Source organism: Melanerpes formicivorus, unplaced genomic scaffold, assembly GCF_026170545.1.
Source record: "Melanerpes formicivorus ecotype bairdi unplaced genomic scaffold, bMelFor1.0.p_v2 SCAF_47, whole genome shotgun sequence".
NCBI classification, from domain to species: domain Eukaryota; kingdom Metazoa; phylum Chordata; class Aves; order Piciformes; family Picidae; genus Melanerpes; species Melanerpes formicivorus.
Window position 1 is genome coordinate 2,771,418 of NW_027142399.1, and position 23,892 is coordinate 2,795,309.

The 23,892-nt window shown below is 50.8% G+C and overlaps 1 protein-coding gene across 9 annotated transcripts in view; it reads right to left on the minus strand.

The window, feature by feature from the left end:
• Positions 1 to 23,892, minus strand: part of ARHGAP32 (Rho GTPase activating protein 32) — a 305,874-nt gene that overhangs the window by 18,721 nt on the left and 263,261 nt on the right. For all 9 annotated transcript variants that reach the window (XM_068160012.1, XM_068160008.1, XM_068160017.1 and 6 more), the window contains 4 exons: positions 23,062 to 23,211; positions 4,842 to 4,944; positions 1,866 to 2,010; positions 1,415 to 1,497 (listed from right to left, as the gene is read on the minus strand). In XM_068160012.1, the coding sequence (XP_068016113.1) occupies positions 1,415 to 1,497; positions 1,866 to 2,010; positions 4,842 to 4,944; positions 23,062 to 23,211 (481 nt within the window). The remainder of the gene's footprint in view (positions 1 to 1,414; positions 1,498 to 1,865; positions 2,011 to 4,841; positions 4,945 to 23,061; positions 23,212 to 23,892) is intronic.

Below are 23,892 nucleotides of genomic sequence, written 5' to 3' on the forward strand. Positions count from 1 at the left end.
TCTGGCTGGAAACAAAAGGGACATCTCCAGCACCGTGCACAGCTCTGCTCCAGCTTTTGCTGCCAGAGCCTGGTACCCTGCATGGAGCTTCTTCATCAGAGAGAAGCAGCAAAATCATCTGGGTTTGTCCTCTTCAAGCAAACCTCAGGACAGCAGGAGAGCAGCAGCTCTCTTCACCTACATGACTTGGCATCCCAGTGTCTCCTGTGCCCCTTTCTCTGCTCTAAGCCTAAGACACTCCAAGGCATCACCACCCTCAAGTTAAACAAATCTGGTACCCCGTAACGGAGGGGATACTGTAAGGAAAAGCTGGAATGCCCCAGGGAAAACCAGATGAAGGTGATGGTTTATTTGTGAGAAGGTCCTTTGCAAGGCCCTGTCTCATTAAATGACAGAAAGACAACATTGCAGGCAGTGTCATGGCTGGTTTGGGTGACACCAATTAATGTTATTTAGATAGCAAGTAGCACATGGAGCTTAGAACACATCAGTTAAACACTGTAATTAAAGATTAATGCTCATTGATGCCATTTTAATATCAGTAACCTAAATTAGAATGAGGCACAGCATTACACTTCCCCAGCTCATCACCACAGATATCAATAATGAACATTCAGGCAATCATTAGCTCAAATAATTGCAACTAATTATCAATAACCAGGTGTTTTCATGTGTTACAACTGGCCCTCTACAGCAGTCAGGGTACAGAACCATAAAGGCTCCTGGAAACTAAGATAGAATGCAATAAAACCTCCCCAGAAGCAGCCAGCTGATGACTCTCACCAAGTCTCAGAGGGGACCTCAGTGACCAAGGACCATTGGCCAAGGGTAGTCAATGGGAGAGGATGGGTGTTCAAGACCAAGAATGGGCATTAGGAAGGGGATATCAATCAATTATTGGTGTCTATAACCAGGAAATGGTGTTGGGAGGGGACACCAATCAGTACTTGGCAGAGGGAGGGGACACCAAGCAGTACTTGGCATAGGGAGGGGACACCAATCAGTACTTGGCATAGGGAGGGGACACCAATCAGTACTTGGCATTGGGAGGGGACACCAATCAGTACTTGGCATTGGGAGGGGACACCAATCAATAGGTGACTTATGCCTTTTCCCATAGCCTCTGATAACTGTTAATAACAAAGGCCATTAATGTGTTAATTTACTTACCCCAGAGTCTTTACTGCCTCTCACTAATTAGTTAGTAATATTGATTAGTTTGATCAGATAATGACAATCAGTTGGTGTGCTTTAAGCACTGCATCCTGGTATGCAAAGCACAGAGCGTTCCCCTGCTAACGAGCTCATTAAGACATCCATCACCTTCCTGGCACCCTCAGGGGTGGGAAAGCTGGAATGGCCTGACCTCAGTTCTGGAACAGCAAGAGAAAAGCTGTGGGAATTCCACACTCACCTGTAGTGAGGAGGGGGCAGCTGCTGGATGACATCATGGATCTTCACCAGGCGCTCCTCGTCCGTAGCAGCAGAAACAGCATCCTGGAAGAAGGCAGGAAGGGGATCAGCTGCAAAGCAGCTCAGTGCCTGCCACCCCATCTTCTCCTCAGTAGCAAGGTGGATTTTGTTGCCATTATCAGAATTCTAGTGTGGTGGGGGTTGGGAAGGAACTTCTGGAGATCACCCAGTCCAATCCCCCACCTAAAGCAGGGCACCCACAGCAGCTTGCCCAGGATCACAACGGCCAAGGTGGGTTTGGAAGCTCTCCAGAGAGGAGACTCCACCACCTGTCTGGGCAGCCTGCTCCAGGGCTCCAGCCCCCTTGCACCAAAGAAGTTTCTCCTCATACTGCAATGGAACAGATGAAGTCACAGTGGAGTGGGAAGTGCAAGGGATGACCTGACACTTACTGAGAACTTCTCATAGAGTTGGTAGGTCAGCAGAGGGTTGGGCAGCTCACGGAAGTACAGCTTGCAGAGGGAGCCCACGCAGTGGATGTCTTGGATGTAGATGTCCTTGGTCAAGTCAGGAATCTGCTCAGAGTCAAACTCATGGCTGGAAAGGAGAGCAGAGAAATAAACAGTCAGGAATTCCCTTTCCTTTCCCTTTCCCCTTCCCCATTTCTTTCCTTTCCTTCCTTTCCAATTCCTTTTCATTCTTTTTTTTTAGAATAGAATAGAATTAACCAGGTTGGAAAAGACCTTTGAGATCATCGAGTCCAACCTATCACCCAACACCATCTAATCAGCTAAACCATGGAGCCAAGTGCCTCATCCAGTCTCTTCCTAAACACCTCCAGTGATGGTGACTCCACCACCCCCCTGGGCAGCACATTGCAATGGCCAATCTCTCTGTGGAGAACTTCTTCCTAACCTCCAGCCTGGACCTCCCCTGGCACAGCTTGAGACTGTGTCCTCTTGTTCTGGTTGTCTGGGAGAAGAGACCAACCCCCACCTGCCTACAACCTCCCTTCAGGGAGTTGGAGAGAGCAAGAAGGTCTTCCTTCAGTATCAGTATCACTAAGATTGGAAGAGACCTCAAAGATCATCGAGTCCAACCTGTCACCACAGACCTCATGACTACTGCAGGCTTGAACTCACGACCTTCCCATTAAGGGTCTTCTGCACTATCAACTGAGCCACACTCCCTGATCCCTGAGCCTCCTCTTCCCCAGGCTAAGCAACCCCAGCTCCCTCAGCCTCTCCTCCTTTCTCCTCTCTCTCCTTTTCCTTCCTTTCCCTTCCCAAAAGAAAAAGACAGTGAAAGAAAAAGACAAAAGATAGAGAAGAAAAGGAAAAAAGAAAAGGAATAAACCCCACACCCAGCCACCCAGCCCTTCCCTGTGCAGGTGTGGGGCTCTGATTTGCTCTCTTGTCCTCCTTTTGAATTCTTTTTTTCACCCCTCCCCTGAGTAATTCCTGCAGGACCCCTGCCACACATTCTGCTTTCCCTACCAGCCAAAGAAGGAGACTACTGCCCTGCTAAAGACCCAACTCCTGTCCTGGAGACAACAGCCCACGTGGAATAAATCCTTTAACTTCCTCTGCAACCAAAAAAAACCCAAACCCCAAACCCCACAACCCAGCCCAAACCCCTTTAAATCCAGGAGATCCCAAACTTCCATGTGGCCCTTCAGAGCACTGCCTCATTTCTGAGGACACTGCAGCTCTGCCCTAACCCTGACGATGTGTTTACAGAGCTGGGAACCCCAGCAGTGTGTCCTACATGAATCCAACCCCCAGCAAAGTCTGGGGTGATTGGGATGAACAAGGACAGTGCCTACAAGCTGTGCCATCTTCCCCCTTCCTTTTGTCTTTGGAACATCTCAGAAGGAAGCTGTCACTGGCTCCTCTGCACTACTCCAGGGATTGAGGCTATTCAAGTGCCAGAAAAACACTTTCTAAAGCACCTTTGGAAAAACAATGAAGGAGAAAATGGTCTTGGCAACACACAGGGACAAAAATGGACTGGGGCACAGATTAGAGATGGTCAAAACAGTGAATTAAAGGGATGGAGCTGGAGCAAGGGCAAAATGTTTTATTCAGCCAAGACTGCTGTGGGCAACAGCTACAATCAGAGTCTTTGGAGCCTGCACATCAAAGCCTCAGGAGCAGAGGCTTTCAAATGGAAGTTGTTGTGATAGGAAACAGGATTAGGCTGAACCAGAACAAGCTCATCCATACAAGGGTTTGCACAGCAGCCAGCTCAATCCTGGCCACTGAGCTGGCACAGAAAGGATGTCCTTCATTTGGGGGACAGCCCTTGGCTGCCTGTGGGAGGCCATGAGCCTGGGACATGCATAGAATTGGTCACATCCCACTAGGATCTCTCAGTCCCTTCCCAACCAAACGTGGCATGCAATGCCAGGAGGAAAAGCAGCCTCACAAAAGGATACAGCCCAGTTACTTGGATGAGGACAGCTCTGAACTGGGGAGGACACACAGCCAGCCTTGTCCTGCACAGCCAGGCAGCATAGCAATGCCACTCACTGACAGCTCTGTGAGGATTCTTTGCATGTTGTTCATTAATTGCTAATATGCCACCACAAGGAAGAGAAGAGAAGAGAAGAGAAGAGAAGAGAAGAGAAGAGAAGAGAAGAGAAGAGAAGAGAAGAGAAGAGAAGAGAAGAGAAGAGAAGAGAAGAGAAGAGAAGAGAAGAGAAGAGAAGAGAAGAGAAGAGAGAAGAGAAGAGAAGAGAAGAGAAAAGAGAAGAGAAGAGAAGAGAAGAGAAGAATAAGAATGAGAATAGAATAAAAATGAGAATAGAATAAGAATGAGAAGAGAATAGAAAGAGAATAGAATAGAACAGGTTGGAAGATCAAGATCATTGTGTCCAACCCATCATCCAACACCACCTCATCAACTAAACCATGGCACCAAGCACCCCATCAAGTATCCTCCTAAACATCCCCAATGATGGCAACTCCACCACCTCCCCAGGCAGCCTGTTCCAAAGGGCAATCACTCTCTCTAGGAAGAAGTTCTTCCTAACATCCAGTCTAAACCTCCCCTGGCACAGCTTGAGACTGTGTCCTCTTGTTCTGGTGCTCGTTGCCTGGGAGAAGAGAGCAGCCCCCTCCTGTCTACAACCTCGAGGAGGAATATCAGCTGCCCACAGGGGCTGTGGGAGCAAGAGGGAACAGGAAGGAAGCACTGAGAGCAGTGCCACCTCCATTCCAGAGCCTTCTGCTGCTCTCTCCTGAAGGAAACCTTCCTGCAGCATGACTTGTGCCAAACAAGCCAATGCTTCCCCAAACCAGTGGAGCACAAAGCACACATCCTCCTCAGAGCTGATGAAGAGCCTGTCCTACAGCCACCACAGAGCAGGACCCAGGGCATGCCTCGCTCCTCCCATACAGTCAGGGTTGCAAACACAGTGCCCTTACCGTAGCTTCTGGATGTTGGAGGCGATCCCGGACAGCCGATAGATCCCGTCCACGATGCCGTGCTTCTCGATGAACTCCGTGCAGCTCTTGAGGACCTGGGGGACTAGAGAGCAAGTTCTGTTGGTTAGGGGAGCCCCTTATGAAAGTTCAGGTAGTGGTCATGTCAGATGTCACAAACTAGGCCTGACAGTTCTTTCCTGAAAGACAAAGCCTGTAAGAGATTTCACTTCAGGAGGCGGTGTGAGACCTGGACAGAGGTGCTCCTGGCTTGAAAGGAATGCCAGGATTTTGGGGTGCATTAAGAAGAGTGTGGCCAGCAGGTTGAGGGAGGTTCTCCTCCCTTCCTACTCTCCCTAGTGAACACACTGCTGGAGGACTGGGTCCAGTTCTGGGCTCCCCAGTTCAAGGGAGACAGAGAACTACTGGAGAGTCTCCAAAGATGCTGAAGAGCCTGGAGCCTCGCTGTGAGGAAGAAAGGCTGAGAGCCCTGGGGATGCTTAGCCTGGAGATGAGCAGCCTCAGAGGGGATCTCATCAATGATTATCACTGCCTACAGAGTGGGGGGCAAGAGGCTGGGGACTCTTTTCAGTGGTACCCAGTGATAGGACAAGAGACAACAGACACAACCCCAGAGGTTCCATCTGAAGACGAGGAGAAACTACTTTGGTGAGAGGATGCCGGAGCTCTGGAGCAGCCTGCCCAGAGAGGTTGTGGAGTCTCCTCCTTTGGAGAGATTCCAAACCCACCTGGCCACTGTGATCCTAAGCAACCTGCTGTGAGTGCCCCTGCTTGAGCAGTGGGGCTGGACTGGCTGATCTCCAGAGGTCCCTTCCAACCCCACTTATGCTGGGACTCTGTGATAGGAATTAGGCTGAAAAATGTCAGGTCTGGTTGAGGGGAGACAGTGCAGGTCCCACCCAGTAGCTCTATAAAACTGAATGCATCCTCTCTCAGAACCCCAGAACTGTCAGCTTTGGAAGGGTCCTCAAAGATCATTCAGTTCCAACCCCCTCTGCAATGGGCAAGGCCACCTTACATTAGATCAGCCCTTTGGCCTTTGTTCTCTACAACCACTTGAAGGGAGGTTGTAGCCAGGTGGGGGTTGGTCTCTTCTGCCAGGCAAGCAGCACCAGAACAAGAGGACACAGTCTCAAGCTGTGCCAGGGGAAGTTTAGACTCAAGATGAGGAGAAAGTTCTTCCCAGAGTTATTTGCCATTGGAATGTGCTGCCCAGGGAGGTGGTGGAGTCAGGGATGGTGATCCCTGGAGGTGTTCAAGAGGGGATTGGATGTGGCACTTGGAGCCATGGTTGTTAGTCAGGAGCTGTTGGGTGCCAGGTTGGACTTGATGATCTCTGAGGTCTTTTCCAACCTTATTGATTCTGTGAGTCTCCAGTCTATACAAGGATCAACTCCCACTGTTTGGTTTAAGCAAACTCCACTTTCTGTGCCAGGGCCAGGGGAGTTTTTCTTACTGATAATAATTGCATTGCCAATGTCTGCTGGAGCATGACTGCATTGAGACAGCTACACAGCACACCACACTCACACAAACTGCAGCCAGGCTGGGCTATGACAGGATGGAAAAAACAAGCCCAGAGGACATCATTAGGTGTCAAGTTAATATTCAAGCCGCTTCACCAACTGATTCCTTCCAGCTGACTTCTCAGCCTCATGCAGCACTCACTGCTGGAGCTCTCTGTCCAGCCTTGTAAGCTTAAGGAGGAGCAAATTACTTGATTTATCAAAGGGAGAGACAACTGCTCTGAACACAGAAAGAAAATGAGGATTGAGCTCTTGTATCAGCAAATACCCAGGGGAAAAGCTCAGCTCCTTGTGGATTCCTCTGCAAACCACCTTCTTGCTCCAGCTCCTCTGACAGTGCAGATTTGTTCTTGCCTTGAGATGCCAGGTCTGATCAATTTGCCACGTGACACAGACTCTGAATAGGTCATGTGGCAAATCCCTTTATATCAAGCAGCAAATGCCATCTGCCAGTCAGTTCTCCTAAGTGCTGCTGAACTTAGATGCTCTGTGCTCTCCCTCTCCCTGGCTTGCAGCAAACACTCAGGGAGCAAAGCCTCATTTTATGTGGTTCCCTAGAAGATCAGCAGGTGCATCCTGGCCTAAGGGCACATCTGCTCCACACTCCAGCACAGGACAGGACTAACCCTGTAAATCTGTGTGGCATGGCAGTCAGACAGGTTCAGCTAGAGCAGGTTGGTCCTGGACCAACCATACCCAAAGAGTCCAACCACAGTCAGTCTGACACAGAAAGGGCCTTGGAAATCAAGTGCTGCATTGCTGGGAGAGTTAAAGCCAGCAGAGGGGATCACCTTCTCCTCTCCCTTGTAGCTTCAATGGTCATATCAACTTCCAGCCAGAAGAGACTTGCAGAAGGAAGCCTGCCTGAAGCTCAAGGTACCTCTCACAGCCTCCTGAGTTGAGTGGCTCCACAACTGCTGGCATTAAGAGTCAACCTGATGCACATTTAGGCATCTGAGGCAAGATAAGCAACAGCCTCTGAGTGCTGGAAGAGGGGAGATTCAGACTGGAGGTTAGGAAGAAATTCTTGACAGTGAGTGTAGCAAAACACTGGCACAGGTTGCCCAAGGAGGCTGTGGATGCACCCTGCTTGGAGGTGTTCCAAGGCCAGGCTGGATGAAGCCTTGAGCAAGCTGGGCTGGTGGGAGGTGTCCCTGCCCATGGCAGGGGGTTGGAGCTGGATGAGCTTCAACATTCCTTTCAAGCCAAACCATTCTATGAATCTGCCAACACTCAGCTGCAAAATCCCAATTTAATGGTCCATACTGGAGCCTCAACAGGGTTGCCCTTGCAAATTAGTAGCCCCAGGTAAAACAAACAAAGCAGCAAATAAATAAGCAGCACATTCCCTGCCTAACTCCTGCCAGGGAGGCTGATCCCACCCGAGAAGGGCGATGCACAGACGGATTGTACCCTGCCCAGCTCTCCTGTTTATCTACTCCCCATGACCACGGCCAGGACACCCTTCTGTGCTTCTTAATTGAAGGCTGTGCCACGGGGAGTGAGCTCTGTGTGTTTCCAAGGCCTTCCCCTTCTGGGGGGTGATTCAGGCTGTGTAAACAAACAGCATGCTAAGAGTGGTGTTTATGGAGCCCTTTGGCCGAGCAGCAACCTGTTGTGACAACATCAGCCAGGGCAGGAGAGAACAGAGCGGGAAGGTGAGGGCTGTAAGCACCTGCAAGGGCTGACTTGTCATCATGAAAAGTCCTGGGCACAGTTAGAATCATTAATATACACTGAAAAAGAATCCTAGCAGGTTGCTTCAGTGCTTTCCCTAATGTGGAGAGCAGGAGGAGCTGTTCTGCCAGCTAAATATGTCATGGCAGCAGCACAGGTACTGGGCGGGGGGAATCTGCATGCTTGGAGAAGTGACTGAAACTCAGTCAGAGAATAGAATAGAATAGAATAGAATAGAATAGAATAGAATAGAATAGAATAGAATAGAATAGAATAGAATAGAATAGAATAGAATAGAATAGAATAGAATAGAATAGAATAGAATAGAATAGAATAGAATAGAATAGAATAGAATAAGAATAGAATTAGAATAGAATAGACCAGACCTTTGAGATCATCCAGTCCAACCTATCACCCAACACCACCTAATCAACTAAACCATGGCACCAAGCACCCCAGCCAGTATCTTCCTAAACACCTCCAGGGATGGTGACTCCACCACCTCCCTGGGCAGCACATTCCAATGGCCAAGCTCTCTTTCTGGGAAGAACTTCTTCCTCACCTCCAGCCTAAACCTCCCCTGGCACAGCTTGAGACTGTGTCCTCTTCTTCTGGTGCTGCTTGCCTGGGAGAAGAGACCAACCCCCTCCTGGCTACAACCTCCCTTCAGGGAGTTGGAGAGAGCAAGAAGGTCTCCCCTGAGCCTCCTCTTCTCCAGGCTAAGCAACCCCAGCTCCCTCAGCCTCTCCTCACAGGGCTGTGCTCCAAACCCCTCCCCAGCTTTGTTGCCCTTCTCTGGACACCTTCCAGCATCTCAACATCTTTCCTACACTGAGTGGCCCAGAGCTGGACACAGGACTCAAGGTGTGGCCTAACCTGAAGGCCCTCTGCTGCAATGGTGACCTGATCCTTCTGATCTTTGAACAAATCATGGGATGGTTTGGTTTGAAAGGGACCTTTTAAGGCTCATCCTGTGCAACCTCCCTGCAGGCAGCAGGGACATCTGCAACTACAGCAGGTTGCTCAGAGCCCCAGACAACCTGACCTAGAATGGGGCACTCACCACCTCTCCAGGCAACCTTGACCAGTGTCTCACCACCCTCACAGGGAAGAACTTTCTCCTTCAGTCTAATCTAAATCCCTCAATCTGCTGAGGATGAAGCCCAGGCCATGGCTGGAGCGCACTTCATCACCACAGAAGCTGAAGGAATGCATTCAGCTTGCTCCTGAGCATCTTTCAGCAGCTCTGAAAGGTTTATTGCATTTCCAGGGCCCATTAACTGTTAATTCTTTGCCATTAAGAGCAAGCTGAAGTTTTCATCCAAAGACCATTTTGATCCAGCTCGAAATCAGGCCCTTTTTTTAATCCCCCCTATCATCCTGGGGTTATTTTTTTCCCCCTCTTTCATCTTGTGCAATGCTCCCTCCCTGGGTTTTTGAGAGGCTTGCTTTGTTTTTGTTTTCTCAGGATGTTACTGGAATCAGAACTATTTGCTCAGCCTGGGGAGCAAGGCCTCCCATCAAGCTCCCCCCGCCGCCTCCAGCAGGGTCATTTCCACAGCCTCACAGCAATAAGGTGAAGCTGTGGCACAAGCCAGGCCTTTGGGCTGGTTAATGGACCAGAGCACTCCTGAAATGCAGCTGCTCAGCTGAATTCCACACATAGCACACACAGAGGGAAAGCCAAACCTGCAGCCCAGCAGGAACAAGGACAATGAAATGAACTGCGCTGAGCACCACTCCGAACTGCCCCCACAAAGGTAATAACCATGGCCATCAACATTGTGTAACCATCCTTAGGAAGCACATAAAAACCCCACAGCAGAGGGAAGGAACATCTCAGAAGGTTAAGGGCAAGGGTTTGAGTCACAGGAATGCAAACTGAAAGAGCCAGCCATAAGGTAAGGCTGAGGTCCTCTGCTCTGCACTACCGCATCCAGCTCTGGGGACCCCAACACAAAAGGGATGAGGACCTGCTGGAGTGGGTCCAGAGGAGGCCACAAAGATGATCCACAGTTATAGAATCATAGAATGGTTTGGCTTGGAAAGGACCTCCAAAGGTCATCTAGTCCAAGCCCCCTGCAGTCAGCAGGGACATCCTCCACTAGAGCAGGTTGCACAGAGCCCTGTTGAGCCTGACCCTGAATACCTCCAGGGATGGGGTCTCAACTACCTCCCTGGGCAATCTCCTGCACTGTTCCACCACCCTCACTGCACAGAACTTGTCCCTCACATCCAGCCTAAATCTGCTCTTGTCTCATTCCAATCCATTGCTCCTCATCCTACCACTGCAGCCCTTTGCAAACACTCCCTCTGCAGCCTTCCTGTAGCCCCCTTCAGGTATTGAGGTTTCATAGAATCATAGAATCAATAAGGTTGGAAAAGACCTCAAAGATCATCAAGTTCAACCTGTCACCCAACACCTCATGACTAACTAAACCATGGCTCCAAGTGCCACATCCAATCCCCTCTTGAACACCTCCAGGGATGGGGACTCCACCACCTCCCTGGGCAGCACATTCCAATGGCTAACAACTCTCTCTGGGAAGAACTTTCTCCTCACCTCCAGCCTAAACTTCCCCTGGCACAGCTTGAGACTGTGTCCTCTTGTTCTGGTGCTGCTTGCCTGGGAGAAGAGACCAACCCCCACCTGGCTCCAACCTCCCTTCAGGGAGTTGGAGAGAGCAAGCAGGTCTCCCCTGAGCCTCCTCTTCTCCAGGCTAAGCAACCCCAGCTCCCTCAGCCTCTCCTCACAGGGCTGTGCTCAAAACCTCTCCCCAGCCTTGTTGCCCTTATCTGGACACCTTCAAGTCTCTCAATGTCCTTCTTAAACTGAGGGGCCCAGAACTGCACACAGGACTCAAGGTGTGGCCTGTTTGAATCATGTCCTCACATCTGAATCCCCAGGAGGAGCAGCAGCCTGAGCAAGCAGCAGCCCTCCTTCAAGAGGCTCCCTGGTTTCTAAGAAGTGATCCACACTAAAATGATTTATGCTGTTGATGAGCTGCTTAAAGCCTGCCCTGCTGTCACAAGCTGTGCTACTTCCTGCTAGCACAGAGGGATTTTTGTTTGAAGTGTGACTCTTGCACTTGGGAGAAAGCTCAGTAACGGAAGAGCGAGCCACAGACCAGGAGCAGGTTCCACTCACTGCCCATGTATGGAACTGAACTCTGCTTATTGAAGGCTGGACTTCTTTTGTTTGTTTGCTTTATGGCAGCTTCCCAGGGACCTGTGTAAAAACCAAAGTGCAAAGTGCAAGCCTGAGAACCAGCAAACCTGTTGCATCAGGCTGGGGAGGCAGATAACTGCCTTGTGAAAGTGCTGTGAGATCAGCAGCGCTCTCAGTGCTGTGGGGATGGCTGTTCTGGGGTGGGTGCTGCACTTTGGCCACAGTAACCCCAGGCACAGCTACAGGCTGGGGTTGGAGTGGCTGGAGAGCAGCCAAACAGAAAGGGACCTGGGTGTGCTGATTGACAGTTGCCTGAACATGAGCCAGCAGTGTGCCAGGTGGCCAAGAGGGCCAATGGCATCCTGGCCTGCATCAAGAATAGTGTGGCCAGCAGGAGCAGGGAGGTCATTGTGCCCTTGAACTCAACACTGGTTAGGCCACACCTTGAGTCCTGTGTCCAGTTCTGGGCCCCTCAGTTTAAGAAGGACATTGAGAGACTTGAAGGTGTCCAGAGAAGGGCAACAAGGCTGGGGAGGGGTCTGGAGCACAGCCCTGTGAGGAGAGGCTGAGGGAGCTGGGGTTGCTTAGCCTGGAGAAGAGGAGGCTCAGGGGAGACCTTCTTGCTCTCTACAACTACCTGAAGGGAGGTTGTAGCCAGGTGGGGGTTGGTCTCTTCTGCCAGGCAAGCAGCACCAGAACAAGAGGACACAGTCTCAAGCTGTGCCAGGGGAGGTTTAGGCTGGAGGTGAGCGGAAAGTTCCTCCCAGAGAGAGTTGTTAGCCATTGGAATGTGCTGCCCAGGGAGGTGGTGGAGTCCCCATCCCTGGAGGTGTTCAAGAGGGGATTGGATGTGGCACTTGGTGCCATGGTTTAGCCATGAGGTCTATGGTGACAGGTTGGACTCGATGACCTTTGAGGTCTCTTCCAACCTTGGTGATGCTGTGATTCTGATAGGCAACTCTATCTACTACAGGTAGCTAAGAGGGGAAGAGCATCTACCTTGCTAAGAGAGGCAGGGTAAGAGCACAAACCATTCCTGCAAGCATGTTTTTGCTCATGTTTGTTCCCCCCACAGCTGCAGTGTTTCGAAATGCCAATTAATTTTCAACTCCCTGCTGTCCTCTGGGTCACTCAGGCAGCAAAGAATTTCTCCTCTTGCAGCTGCAGGCAGTGTGGAGGAAAAAAAAGAAGAAGGAAGGAAAAGGAGAGAGAAACCATCTCTCTTCTTCCCTGCAAAAGCTTGTGTGGTTTGCTCAGCCCTGGAGGTGTTCAGGAGGGGACTGGACGTGGCACTTGAAGTCATGGTTTAGTAGTCATGAGGTTTTGGGTGGACTTGATCATCTTTGAGGTCTTTTCCAACCTTATTGATTCTATCATTCTATGATTTCCCTCACAATAATTCTCCATGGGGACCCTATGCACCTCTCTGCATCCTGGCCTGCATCAAAAGCAGCATGGGCAGCAGGTCAGGAGAGGGGATTCTGCCACTTTACTCCTCTCTGGTGAGACCTCACCTGGAGTACTGTGTACAGCTCTGGAGCCCTCCACAAAGGTAAGGCAGGGACCTGATGGAGTGGATGCAGAGGAGGGCCATGAAGATGATGAGGGGATGGAGCACCTCTGCTACAAGGACAGGCTGAGGGAGCTGGGGCTGTTCAGCCTGGGGACATTTAATAGTGGCCTTCCAGTACCTGAAGGGGGCTACAAGAAGGCTGCAGAGGGACTGTTTGCAAAGGGCTGCAGTGATAGGATGAGGAGCAATAGATTGAAATGAGACAAGAGCAGATTTAGATTGGATGTTAGGAACAAGTTCTGCACCATGAGGGAGGTGGAACACTGCAACAGGTTGCCCAGGCAGGTGGTTGGGGCCCTGTTCCTGGAGCTATTCAAGGGCAGGCTGGACAAGGCTCTGAGCAACCTGCTCTAGTGGAGGATGACCCTGTTGACTGCAGGAGAGTTATTCTGGATGACCTTTAGAGATCCCTTCCAAGCCAAACCATTCTATGATTCTGTGATCTGTAATGCTAACCCCAGCCCCAATAATCTTGTGCTCCAGCAATTCAGAGCACAGCTGGCCAAGCAATAACAGAGCTTGTTATCTTTGGGAAGTTGCCCAAACCAGCTCAAAACTATCAGCCTTTAAAAAAGCATCAGCTCATGTTAAAGGAGATTGTGCAGGGGAGAAGGCATCTGCAGGAATAGTTTCTGCCATTTGGGTTAACTTGTGTAGTTCTGTCCAGGCTGCTGGGTCCATTTCTTTATGTTGAACTGGGTTTGTTATGTGTGCAGAGGCACCTCAAAACATCACCCCAGTGAATCTGGCACTGTTTGGGCTCCAAAATGGTTGAGGCAACTAAGAAACAAAATAAAAGGGCCACAGGTAAGTCTACTGATTTCCTACAAGGCTACTCTGGATCTAGCAGGCCAACCTCAATAACTACTACAGAGATATACACATAAATACATACATATACATACATATATATATATATATATATATATATACAAACAGCAGGAGCAGGGAAGTCACTGTGCCCTATGCTCAGCACTGGTTAGGCCACACCTTGAGCCCTGTGTCCAGTTCTGGGCCCCTCAGTTTAAGAAGGACATTGAGAGACTTGAAGGTGTCCAGAGAAGGGCAACAAGGCTGGGGAAGGGTCTGGAGCACAGCCCTGTGAGGAGAGGCTGAGGGAGCTGGGGTTGCTTAGCCTGGAGAAGAGGAGGCTCAGGGGAGACCTTCTTGCTCTCTACAACTCCCTGAAGGGAGGTTGGAGCCAGGAGGGGTTGGTCTCTTCTCCCAGGCACCCAGCACAAGAACAAGAGGACACAGTCTCAAGCTGTGCCAGGGGAAGTTTAGGCTGGAGGTGAGGAGAAAGTTCTTCCCAGAAAGAGTTGTTAGCCATTGGAATGTGCTGCCCAGGGAGGTGGTGGAGTCCCCATCCCTGGAGGTGTTCAAGAGGGGATTGGATGTGGCACTTGGAGCCATGGTTTAGTCATGCATTGTTGGGTGCCAGGTTGGACTTGACGATCTTTGAGGTCTCTTCCAACCTTGGTGATTCTGTGATGGTCATATCACCCTCTTCAGCTTCTAAGTGCTTCACAAGTATCAGAATCTCTCCCTAGTGGCACCTCAGGGGTGGATCCAGACTGGCAGTTTGATTTTACAGGTGTGGAGATGGAATGGGAGATACCAAGCAAGTTCCCCACGGCCATGAAAGGTGGTTGAGAGATGGTTTGAGCTCCTGAGCACCCAGATCCCACCTCAGCAGCCAGAATTCTGACACCAGCTGGGGTCACTGCTTGGCCAAGTCCTTTGAAGGTGGATTTTGATTTGAAAATGACTACAAATTGTGAAATGCTGAAAGGAAACTGGTTTGGGCTTGCCTGAGCTGGCTGGTCTCAATGTATCTGGCCTGGGTTCAGCTCTGGGCTCACCAGTGCAAGAGACTGGGAACTACTGCAGAGTGTGCAGGGGAGTGCTGCAAAGATGCTGAGGGGCCTGGAGCCTCAGTGTGAGCAGGAAAGGCTGAGAGCCATGGAGCTGTTGAACCTGGAGTACAGCAGCCTGAAAGGGGATCTGAGCAATGCTCAGCAAGAGCTAAAGGACCTGTGGGGAGCCAAGAGGATGAAGCTGGGCTCTTCCAGGTGGTGCCAAGTGGCAGCACAAGGAGCACTGGGCACAAAGTGGAACCCAGGAGGCTCCATCTGAACATGAGGAGAAAATTCTTTGGTGTGAGGGTGCTGGAGCTCTGAAGCAGGCTGCCCAGAGAGGTTGTGGAGTCTCCTTCTCTGAAGAGCTTCCAAAGCCACCTGGCCATTATGTAAAAGCAGGATGCCAGACCTGAACCTGCTTAGAGGTTTGAAACCTTTTCATTCCCATTCAAACTTGTCAGTTTGGATACTCTGAAAACACCTATTAAAAGCACAAAAATACCCCAAGGGTTCACTCACTGAATGAAAGCAGCTCACATAAACCTTCAACCTCATCCCCAGCCAACATTCCCCTCAGCCCATGGTGATGGCTGTGGCCAATTTCATCATCCTGAGCTCAGTGTTATGGCTAACACCACACACAGGACCTGCCTCTTTCGTGCAGCACTTCAACAGCCCTCTGTGGAAGAACAAGAAGTGCTTCAATAAATCAACTTGATGTGGTTGGCAGCATTCAAGTCCTAACAATTCCAAGCATACCTGAGGAACTACGTCCCAGGGTTGCTGCCACGACTCCCTCTGCTCTCTGAGCTGTGGCAGGCCCAGGTAAAGCTGCAAGATCTGTTTCTGATGGGTTTTTCTGAAGGGAAAAATCTTGGAGCAAAGCAAAAACCACACTCACAGAATCACCAAGGTTGGAAGAGACCTCAAAGGTCATCAAGTCCAACCTATCACCACAGACCTCAGGACTAAACCATGGCACCAAGTGCCACATCCAATCCCCTCTTGAACACCTCCAGGGATGGGGACTCCACCACCTCCCTGGGCAGCACATCCCAATGGCTAACAACTCACTCTGGGAAGAACTTTCTCCTCACCTCCAGCCTAAACTTCCCCTGGCACAGCTGGAGACTGTGTCCTCTTGTTCTTGTGCTGGGTGCCTGGGAGAAGAGACCAACTCCCTCCTGGCTACAATCTCCCTTCAGGTAGTTGTAGACAGCAATAAGGTCTCCCCTCAGCCTCCTCTTCTCCAGGCTAAGCAACCCCAGCTCCCTCAGCCTCTCCTCATAGGGCTTGTGCTCAAGGCCTCTCACCAGCCTTGTTGCTTGTCTCAAGCTGTGCCAGGGGAGGTTCAGGCTGGATGCTGGGAAGCAGTTCTTCATAGAAAGAGAGATTGGCCATTGGAATGTGCTGCCCAGGGAGGTGGTGGAGTCACCATCACTGGAGGTGTTTAAGAAGTGCCTGGATGAGGCACTTGGTGCCATAGTTCAGTTGATCAGATGGTGTTGGGTGATAGGTTGGACTTGATGATCTCAAAGGTCTCTTCCAACCTGGTCTGGTCTGGTCTGGTCTATTCTGGTCTATTCTATTCTACTCCATCCTATTCTACTCCATCCTATTCCCACCCAAGGACATCAGAATACAGATTGGAAGGTCTTGCCTTTTGTGCCTCCAGTTACAAATAGTATTTAAAGAAAGGGGGGGAAGGAAACCCCCCCCAAAATCAACACTTCTACTTTTCAGCCAAGTTTGCTTTCTGTTTTTGTTTGTCACCTTCAGTTTCAGTCTCCTGCTAAAAGAGAGAGGGTGGAAAGCAGCTGAAGGAATCCTCCCAAGAGTTAAAACCTCCAGAAAAGCTGAAAATGAAGAAATATGTAAGACTTGGCTGGCCTGAATTCCAGATGAAGGCTTCTCTCACAGCTGGCACAGCTCCAAACCCAGGCAGAATGTTATTGTAATGAAAATTATTAGCTAGTAAAAGGGACTCCTCACATTAATACCAGGGCCCAAAGAGATGACACAGAGATTCCCAAACTTCTGCTTGAGCTAAGGGGAACCAGATTGATGCAGCTGCCTGCCAAGATGCTGCCCAAGATATCTCATTCCTTCTGCTGCTCTGCTCTGGCAACAGTGCTCTCCCTCCAAACCTGCAATGAGTTAGCATCTAAAGCAACTACACCACCCAGCTGCAGAGCCAGTGGATGGCTTGAAGGGAAGGGTAACACCAGGACCCCCAGACCAAGCTGGGATGTCACCAGAAATCCCAAGGTGCTGTTAAGGAGCTTAGCTGAAGAGCATAACCACCAGCACAGGGCAATAAAGCCACCCCTTGCAAACAGTTGTTGCTGCTGCTTAGTACATCAGAGGACCAAGATCTGCTGGACTTTGATCTTGCACACAGCTCTGAAGAGTCTCAGCTTTGAGTTTGGCTATCATCCTGCCCAACTTGTCCAAAGAACTGCTTCTAAACTGGGGGAACTGGGAAGAATAGAAGGACAGAGAGCAAGACTCAGGTGTGTTGGTGACCTCTGCTCTCTGCAGGCATTTGCTTGCTCATCAGGAAAAGCTACACCTTGTCCAGCTGATCACAGATCACTGGTATTGTCCCATCAAAAATGAGATCTAGATCCTCCAAAAGGCAACAAGCTTGGCCAGAGAGGTGGGAGATGCCCCATGCCTGGAAACACTCCAGGTCAAGCTGTCTGGAGCTTTCAGCAACCTGCCCCAGCTGCAGGTGTCCCTGCAGGGGGGTTGGACAGGATGACCTTGAAAGGTCCCTTCCCATCCAAACCATTCTGTGATTCCCACCCCACAAGGGTTCCATCCTTGTCTGGGAAGTGCCAGCACGCCACAAACTGGAATTCAACCAAATACAACCAAACCCAGGCCACTGCCTATCTCCAGTTGCCAGCCCAATCATCTCCACAATCCCCACCATGAATCACCAGGCACAGAGTTTAAGGTGCAGCACTCACCCCAACCACTGTCACTCTCAACATAACAACAGCTGTGAGAAGCCTTTCCTGTCCCCATACCTGCTCACAGTGTTGGCTCTCAGAGACACACACATCAATTAGAACAATGACAGAGTAAATCCTCAGCCCAAAATGAAAGAGGCACCCCCATCCTGTTTGCACCACTCCTCCCACCTTCCCCAGTCACCTTCTTCCCCCAAGGAGAAACTCCAGTACACAAGACCTGAAGTTCAGCAGCTGCAAGTCGTGTCTTGCCAGCCTCAGAGGCACCTCTCAGAAGACAGAGCACTGTGCCTCAGAGCCAGGCTGACCTCAACAACTCAGGCAAAGCAAGCTAAATGAACACAGAACTCAGAATTAACCAGGTTGGAAAAGACCTGGTGAGACTTCATCTTGAGAACTGTGCTCAGTTCTGGGCTCCCCAGCTCCAGAGGGAGAGGGATCTGCTGGGGAGGGTCCAGCAGAGGGCAACAAGGATGGTTAGGGGACTGCAGCACTGCCTGGTGAGGAGAGACTGAGGGACCTGGAGCTTTTTAGTCTGGGGAAGAGAAGACTTAGAGAGGATTTAATAAATGCTTATAAATTTATTCTAATAAAGGTTTTATTCTAATAAATATCTGAGGCCTGGGGGTCAGGAGGGAGGGGAGAGGGACAGGCTCTGCTCACTTGCTCCCTGGGATAGGAAAAGGAGCAATGGAATGAAGCTGGAGGTGGGGAGATTCAGGCTGGAGGTGAGGAGGAAGTTCTTCCCCATGAGAGTGGTGAAGCCCTGGAATGGGTTGTGCAGGAAAGTTGGTCAAGGCCCAGTCCCTGGAGGTGTTTAAGCCCAGGCTGGCTGAGGCTCTGGCCAGGCTGATCTAGTGTGGGGTGTCCCTGCCCATGGCAGGGGGGTTGGAACTAGGTGATCCTTGTGGTCCCTTCCAACCCTGAATGATACTGTGATACTATGATGATGTAAGCTGCAGCACAGGAAGTTCCACCTCAACACAAGGGGGAACTTCTTCACTGTAAGGCTCACAGAGCACTGGAACAGGCTGCCCAGAGAGGTTGTGGAGTCTCCTTCTCTGGAGACTTTCAAGGCCCATCTGGATGTGTTCCTCTGTGACCTGAGCTGGATTCTATGGTCCTGCTCTGGCAGGGGGGTTGGACTTGATGATCTCTTTGGGTCTCTTCCAACCCCTGACATCCTGTGTTCATCAAGTCCACCCTATCACCCAACACCATCTAACCAACTAAACCATGGCACTAAGTGCCTCGTCCAGGCTCCTTTAAAACACCTCCAGTGATGGTGACTCCACCACCTCCCTGGGCAGCACATTCCAATAGCCAATCTCTCTTTCTGTGTAGAATTTCTTCCTAACATCCAGCCTGACCCTCCCCTGGCACAGCTTGAGACTGTGTCTGCTTCCCTGGTTTACACCTTGATGCATCCTGCATGTGAAGTGTGTGCATGGAGCTGTGCAGGATGTGTCACCAGGGCTCCTGCTCTGTTAAACAGGGCACATCTCTGTATCCTCTACAGCTCATCCCAATTTATTGTCCTCCTGAAAGAGGCTGCAGTGATGAGTGATGACTTGCTGAGGCAGCAAAAAGGCAGCACACTGCAGTAGGTAGAACATTCCCTCTGTGCTTGCAGATTCCCTTTGGGGTATTACAGAGACACACGACAGCAAAACCATCTTCTCCTAGCTAAGCAACCCAAGCCAGCTGCCTCAACACAGTGCTCAGGACTAAAAATGTTAGACCTGTTTCAGTCTCTGTCCTTGCTCACCCCTCACCACTTCCTAGCTAAGAGACAGGCAAACTTGCAGGGGTTCGAGGCTGCTCGCCTTGTTTCACAGCACACTGCTGAGAAGTGAGGTTCCACCAGCTCCCCAAAGCTGGTAACCAATGAAATCCTCACCACAACTCCAGTTTGGTTCAGTGTTAGACCTGTGAGGAGCACAGGAATGCTGAGCCACTCATTTCAAACACCCTGGGCAGCAGCATTATTCTGGAAAGGAATAACCTCAGCAGTACAGGTGAGGAATGGACCTGCTGGAAAGCAGCTTCAAGGAGAAGGACCTGGGAGTGCTGGTGGACACCAAGTTGTCTGTGAGCCAGCAATGTGCCCTCATGGCCAAAAAGGGCCAAGAGTGTGGCCAGAAGGTTGAGGGAGGTTCTCTTCCTCTTCTACTCTGCCCTAATGAGGCCACAGCTGGTGGACTGAGTCCATGTCTGGGCTCCCCAGCTCAAGTGAGACAAAGAATACTGGAGAGAGGCCAGTGGAGGCTACAAAGAGGACTGGAGCATCCTGTGAGGAGGAAAGGCTGAGAGCCCTGGGGCTGTTGTGATCCTGGGCAACCTGTTCTGGGTGACCCTGTTTTGGTCAGACTGGAGGATCTCTACAGGTCCCTTCTGGGATTGTTTTCTCCTTCACTCCTATGAAATCTTTTTGGATATTAGAGAGGACCTACCTCAACTGGCATCAACCTACCCCAATCTACGGATGCTTTGGGTTCTTTCGGGGTTTCTGGCCTGAGATGTAGTCCCAAAGCTCTACCAGCAGGCACCACGCACAGGCTTCAGCTCCAGCTCTGTGCTGCCATGACAACACTTCTGCACCCTCTGGTTAGGAGGTGAAGGAGCAGGGCTGCAGCTTTGCTTTAACTGGTCCAGCTTAGGGTCTCCTGTGGTATCTCAGTCCTCTCTCAGCAGATCAACACTGCATTTGGCTGCAAGGCTGAGCAGCCTTAATGCTAGAGAGTGAGGGAGTCTTCAAACGCCGTGCCTGCACCCAGCTGGAGCCGCAGGAGCCCAGGGACGGCTCCGCAGAACCAGTCCTGGGCATTACGTCACTTGGAATACAGGGCAGGGAGGTGAATCACACAGCACAAACCAACCCTGCTGTGAGAAACCGAGACCTGCCCCTCTCAGCAACATTCAAGCTGGAGCTGTTTCACTCAGGGGAGTTAGGAAAGAGCTCTCCAATCAAGGGTGAAAACAACTTGGGAGCTTCTCAGCTGATGCGAGCTCATTAGCACAGCGCGGTCGCAGCCGCTCCACCGCACGGGAGGGGAGTGACCAGGCTGAGAAGTGAGCTCCCAGAGGCTGTCAAACAGGAGCCTGCAGTGGAGTCACAACAGCTCACTTCAGCTCAGGATGTGTCTTTTAATGCTAAAGAAAAAAGTGTCCCCCCTAAAGCTGGAGGAAGAAGTCAGCACGGAGGGCAAGGAAGAGCTTTAACGATTGCTGACTTGTGCCTAACTGCAACGGACAGGAGGAGGGCTGGGGATAAAAGCGAATTTTCTCTCTTTGCCATTAATGAGCTCACTCCACTGGCATGTCTCCTGCCCTCCAAGACTGCTCCCACAGCATGAATATAAAACCAGCTCTATAGCTACCCAGCAGTGTAAATTACCTAACTCCTGATGCAGATCTTACATGGGTTACTGTCTGTTTCTGTCTCCAAACCATCCAGCTGCTGGCTCTCTGATGCTTTTCAAGCCCCAGCAGCAAAGATCTCTACTGGTTCCAATTAACAAGCCAACAAGCCTTGCCACAGACCTGATTCCATAAGAACAAGCTCATATTACTCATCAACTGGTAGTAAAACACTTCATGTCAGGCCAGGGAGAGCACGTGGCTGTTACCAACTGAATCAGCTGGAAAAACAGCACCAAACAGCTCCCCACCCTTACCATCCCCTTCCCAGAAGGCACTCATGAATTAGGAGTTTGGGGCACAAAGAAACTCCTCTCCCACCCCAACATCACACTGCTTCTCCTTCAGCCCCCACACAAAGCTGGCAGACACTGGAGGAACAACTCTGGCACAAGAGCTCTGCTGCAGAACCATCAGGCAAGGAGCAAACCTGGGGAAGAGCTCCCCGAGCAGACATAGCCAGACAGTGATGCTGCACCCATCACTCACCTCCTGATGGCTTTAACTCCTGGGCAAGCTGGCTGCAGCCTGTGCTTGCTCCACACTGCTTTCCTTACTAACCCTCACCATGAGCCGTTTGTGGGGATGACCTTGGCTAGTGAACTGTGAAAGAATTTGAGTCCTGTTTGCTTCTCAGCAATGCAGAGACCCCCAGACCTCACAGCCCAGAGTGGGGATGTCACAGTGAGAGGGCAGGAAGGAGCATGTGAAACAACAGCTCATCTGAGGAAGAGTAGGAACAACTCCAGTTCTGGAGCCCCTATGACAAGAGAGATGTGGAGGTGCTGGAATGTGTCCAGACAAGGGCCAGGAGGATGAGCAGAGGGCTGGAGCACCTCTCCTGTGAGGACAGACTGAAGGAGCTGGGGCTGTTCAGTCTGGAGAAGAGAAGGCTCCCAGGTGACCTCATTGTGGCCTTCCAGTATCTGAAGGGGGCTACAGGAAGGCTGGGGAGGGACTGCTCAGGATCTCAGGTAGTGATAGGACTAGGGGGAATGGAATGAAGCTGGAGGTGGGGAGATTCAGGCTGGAGGTGAGGAGGAAGTTCTTCCCCATGAGAGTGGTGAAGCCCTGGAATGGGTTGTCCAGGGAGGTGGTTGAGACCCCGTCCCTGGAGGTGTTTAAGCCCAGGCTGGCTGAGGCTCTGGCCAGGCTGATCTAGTGTGGGGTGACCCTGCCCATGGCAGGGGGGTTGGAACTAGCTGATCCTTGTGGTCCCTTCCAACCCTGAATGATACTGTGATAACTGTGTAATGGTTTGCTTGGAGGGCACAGCTCGCCTCTGCTACCTCCCTAAACCGCTGGTGGGGGAAGGCAAAAGACACAGAGAAGACCTATGGAGAGCTCATGGTAGCAAACAGAGAAGGAAGTAAACTGCCAAATGAATTCCTGGACATGTTGTGAACTCCAAAGGCAAAGGCAGATGGAGGATTTACATTGCAAATCCTGCTAGCATCACACAAAAGCACCCAGGAACTGTATGGATCTAACACAACACTTCATTATTCATTGCCACTGACACACAAATGAAGTTCCTTTCCCTGCAAAAAAAAAACCCAACAACCTCATATTTAATATTTACTTGAAGAACTCCAGTGGTTAAGATTCACAGAATGGTTTGGGTTGGAAGGAACCTTAATGATCATCCAGTTCCAACCCTCCTGCCATGGGCAGGACACCTCCCACTAGCTCACATTGCTCAAAGCCTCATGCAGCCTGGCCTTGAATGTCTCCAGGGAGGGGGTATCCACAACCTGTTCCAGTGTCCACCTTCACTCTACAGAATTTCTTCCTAATCTCCAGTCTACATCTCCCCTCCTTAGGCTTAAAGAGCTCATCTTCAGTAGCTCCATCCATCCCCAGACCTCCCACAATGCTTCTTAGCAGCGTTTACCTTTCAGCCACCACATTTCTGCTGCTCTTCTCTCCGCTGGTCCCCCTGCGCTAGCTAAAACAAGATTCCCAGCAGAGGAAGAGCTCAGGAAAGGATGGCTCCTTACCATCATGGCCAGAGTTGAGTAGGTGCTCTCCCAGGTCACAGCCAAAGACTCTTTCCTTCAGGATCCCCCGCTGCTTCAGCTTCTGCTTCGTTGGGCGCGACTTCATGAATGTCCGCAGGAAGGTGATGAGCTTGCCGTGTTTCTTTGACACTGCACGACAAAACAAAGCACAACAGCTCAGCTTTGGCTCAGCTGGGCAGGGCCAAGCACAACACGTTCCACACAGCACGTAAGGGCTGTCTAAGTGCTCATATCAATTATCTGCAGGAAGAGATTTTCCAGGGTGAGATGCTAAGCAGAGCCTTGGCTGGGGTTCGGGCGGCTTGGCCAGCGCAGAGCTAACAAGAGGCAGCTGTGAAGGGAGAAGGTAGCACAGAGACAGGTTCAAGCTGCAGAGCAGCTCCAGGTGGAGCATCCTAGAGCTCTGTCACAGAGATGGATGATGGGCAGCACCTGACAGCTCTGGTTTGCATCCCTGCAAAAGTGAAGGCAGCCAAACTCACACACCCAGTCATCTCCTGTCCACTGACTCACAGAATACCTTGGGTTGGAAGAGACCTTCAAGATCACCCAGCCCAACCTTCAACCCAGCACTGCAAGGTCACCACCAAATCATGTCCCTAAGCACCAGGTCCACACACCATCTAAACACCCCAGGGATGGTGACTCCACCACTGCCTTGGGCAGACCATTCCAATGCTGGAGAGCCTTTTCAGTGAAGAAATTGTTCCTCACATCCAAGTTAAACCTCCCCTGGTGGAACTTGAGGAGACCAACCTCCACCTTGCTACCCCCTCCTTTCAGGAATCTTCTTTGAATCTTCTCAAGCCT